General features: G+C 68.3%; 1 protein-coding gene across 1 annotated transcript in view; it reads left to right on the forward strand.

Annotated features, from left to right (window-relative positions):
- The window catches only part of MNEG_10398 (adenylylsulfate kinase), a gene marked incomplete at both ends in the record, with an annotated part of 1,701 nt that extends 1,355 nt beyond the window's left edge, over positions 1-346 (forward strand). The window contains one exon of the mRNA XM_014041129.1: positions 180-346. Coding sequence (XP_013896583.1) covers positions 180-346 — 167 coding nt within the window. The remainder of the gene's footprint in view (positions 1-179) is intronic.
- Positions 347-3,150: the final 2,804 nt, after the last annotated feature.

Raw genomic sequence — 3,150 nt, forward strand, 5'->3', positions numbered from 1 at the left:
ACACACATGCACACACACAGCCTATCATCCCACACAAATCCACTCGCACAGCTCACGTTTTCACACACACAATACAACACTCACACACTCGCACTACATACACAACACACACACACACACACACGCAATGCACACACACACACACGCACGCGCACACACACACACACACACGCACACAGGCATCGATGACCCCTACGAGGAGCCCACAGCCCCAGAGGTCATCCTGGACGCCCGCGATGCCTCGGGCGCGCCGCGGCCGCCGCAGGCGCTCGCTCTGGAGCTGTTGCAGTACTTGGGGGATGTGGGCCTGCTGCAGGGCCCTGACGCGCCCAGCCAACCTGCTTAATGGCGGCGGCCTGGGCGGCGTGGCGCCAGGGGCGCCGGGTTGGGCGCGCTTGCGGGGTCACGAGCGTGCCGCCGATGCTGCTGAGGACGCTAGAGCAGCCCTGTCGGGCCGGGGCGGCTGCGGCGCACGCGGGGTGGCGCGAGCTGCGGCAGTATCAGGGAGACGCGGGCCTGCTGCAGGGCCCCGCAGCGCCCCGTCGACCCAAGGTTTACTGCTGCCTGCCCGGGCGCGTGACTCTGGCCTGCCGCTTGGCCCCGCGGGGCCTCTGGACCAGTTCAGGGCCGGCGGCCCGGCCGCCGCGGCGCCCCGGGGGCGGCGGGGCCGGGCACGTGGCGCGGGGCCCCGCCGTCGCTGCTGCGGAGGGCGGGGGAGAGGGCCGCGCCGGGCGGAGGTGGCCGCGGCGCAGGGGAGGAGGCGTCGGTGGGCTGAGTCAACCGGCGGCCTTGCCGGGCTGTGCGCCGGCCCTGTTGCTGCGCCGCGCCCCTCCCTCCCCGCTGGCGCCTGCCTTGCAGCCCGGCTGCTGCTCTGCCTGCAATGTGCGGTTTGCGGCCTGTTGACCGACCTGTTGACCGACTTGTTGAAGGCTGTGCAAATGGCTGCGCGGCGACGCGGTCGAAAGAGAATCTGTTGAGCCATTGTCCTCCAGCGAGGCGCGCGAGGCAGAGGGCCGCAGGGGCGCACTGCGGACGGCTCGGAGCCTTGGCACCTCCACATATCTCAGCGTTACGCCTTGGCGTCGCTGCAAACCGCTCGTCATTCTGGCGGGGTTCCGCCGTCCTTAGTCATTCCTTGGTGTATGCAGATTTTTTGGAGGGACTGCGCGCGCGCGCTGTGCATCCAGTCAGCATATGCGTTGTGGGCTGGGTGCACAGTCATCCACACGTTTCATTGTGATGGCGGTGCCTATGACCAAGTTTTGGAGCTGCAATCCCCTTGTTTCTTCGGCATCGGCCGCGGCCCCAGCACTGAGCACATGGGGAGCCCTTACCCCCCCCCCCCCTCTCAGCGCACTCACACCCCGGGGCGGGGTTTACAGCGCCTGTGCTGCATGCCAGGCTCCCTGGAGCGATATAACAGAGCCGCTACGACTATTTAACCCTGCAGGCATCCTTCACCTCGCCAGCACCAGGGATGCCCTTGGCCCGAGACCCTCGCGGCCGCGAGTGACGTGCGTCCAGGTCAGCTCCCATGTAGCGCCCTGAATGCACCCATCTATGCACTACCCGCACATTGTATAGATAGAAAACTCCGTATTGACGCGAATCGTGCGTCCCCTGGCAGCACAGAGGTCCCGCAGGGCTGACTGCTGGGTGTATCCTGGCTTCACGCCTCAACTCTGGGTCACCCAACGCCATACCGTATCGGTGTCCGGCCGAGCCCCTCTAGCCCAGCCACGCCGTGCCAACAGTTCAGAGCATAAGAGCGATGCACGTCTGCTCGCGCCGGTAGGGGCACGCAAGCACCTCACCGGGAGCGAGTCGGGCGGTCGAACTTTTTTGAGCACGGTTAATCAAGGGGTGTGCTTGCGCCTGCCCGAGTCAAAGTAGGTTTTAAAAGGCGCGGCGCCTGCCTCGTGCAGTCGCAGCCCCGCATAGCTGTGAAACGCAATGCTCTCGACCACAGTGCCCGCAAAGCCCTGACCTCAGCCTTCATGAGCCTGACGCTCAAGCAGAACCACGTCTTGTGAAAAAATAGCATCAGCTGGTTTGTGACCCCGGTCCCAGGCGATCCACGCCTGTGGGCGATTCGCCGTCGTTGTGGCCCGCAGGCCGTGGGTCCATGGCGGATGCGATGGAATGTAAGGTTAGAGGCCGTTTCGTTGTGAGGGTGGAGCCGGCGGCGGTTGCTCCGGACGCGGGCAGCGATCTTTGCTCCGGCCGCAAGAGGCTCTCGACTCCCTCTGGATCGGCGGACGCCAAAAAGGTCAAGAGCACGGTGAGTATTTCGCTCGATGAGCCGCCCACCCGGGCTTCCGCGACGCTGCCATCCCTCTGGGACCGTGCACGGTCAATGCTGAAACGACATGCGGCTGCCCTGCCCTGTGAGTCCGCATGGGGCACGGCGAGCAGCCGGCGCATCGCTGCGGGAGCATCCTTGTACATCCCCATGCGGCGACTGTGGCCGCGTGGGCGCTGCACCGTGCGGGGGCAGCCCCTACCACGGAAACTCGCACCCTGCGAGAGGCATGACGCGACGCCCCCCTGCTTCCACGCATGCGCCTCCCCGCCGCGCGCTGGCGCGCCAGGCCTACACCCGGGGCCGGTTCCGCGTAAGCTGCCTCACCTGCTGCGTCGCACAGCCGCCCGGCGCAGCGCTTGCTCCAGGCATGGGCATGGGCATGCGCGATTTGTCGCCGCCGCCGTCGCAGCAGCAGCTGCAGCTGCAGCAGCAGCAGCAGCAACCCATGAAGCCGGCCCAGCCCCATGCGCATGGCGAGCGCGGGCAGGCCTCGGCGCCGCCGGCCGATGCGTCGCCGCGCCGCGGCGTGCCCGACCAGTCAGCGGCGCAGCCTGGGGCCTTCCCATGCGGCATGGAGTGCAGCGATGGCGGGAATGTGCATGCGAGTGTGCCCCCCTGCTGCCCTGCGTCCCCCGCCTGCCCGCGTGGGATCCTCCGCACCCGGAGCGCCGGTGGCGCCGGCGCCTTTGCCGCGCCCGCCGACGCCGGCCCTCGCCGACGCGTGCGCTTCAGCGACGCCGATGCCGCCGCCGGCTGCGGCGTCGCGCTTTCGCCGCCGCCGCCCCCGCGGTCGGCGGCGGCCGCCGTGCTTGCCGCGGCCACGGCGCGGCCCGTGGCTGGCGGGG

Source organism: Monoraphidium neglectum, assembly GCF_000611645.1.
Source record: "Monoraphidium neglectum strain SAG 48.87 unplaced genomic scaffold scaffold02298, whole genome shotgun sequence".
Classification (NCBI taxonomy): domain Eukaryota; kingdom Viridiplantae; phylum Chlorophyta; class Chlorophyceae; order Sphaeropleales; family Selenastraceae; genus Monoraphidium; species Monoraphidium neglectum.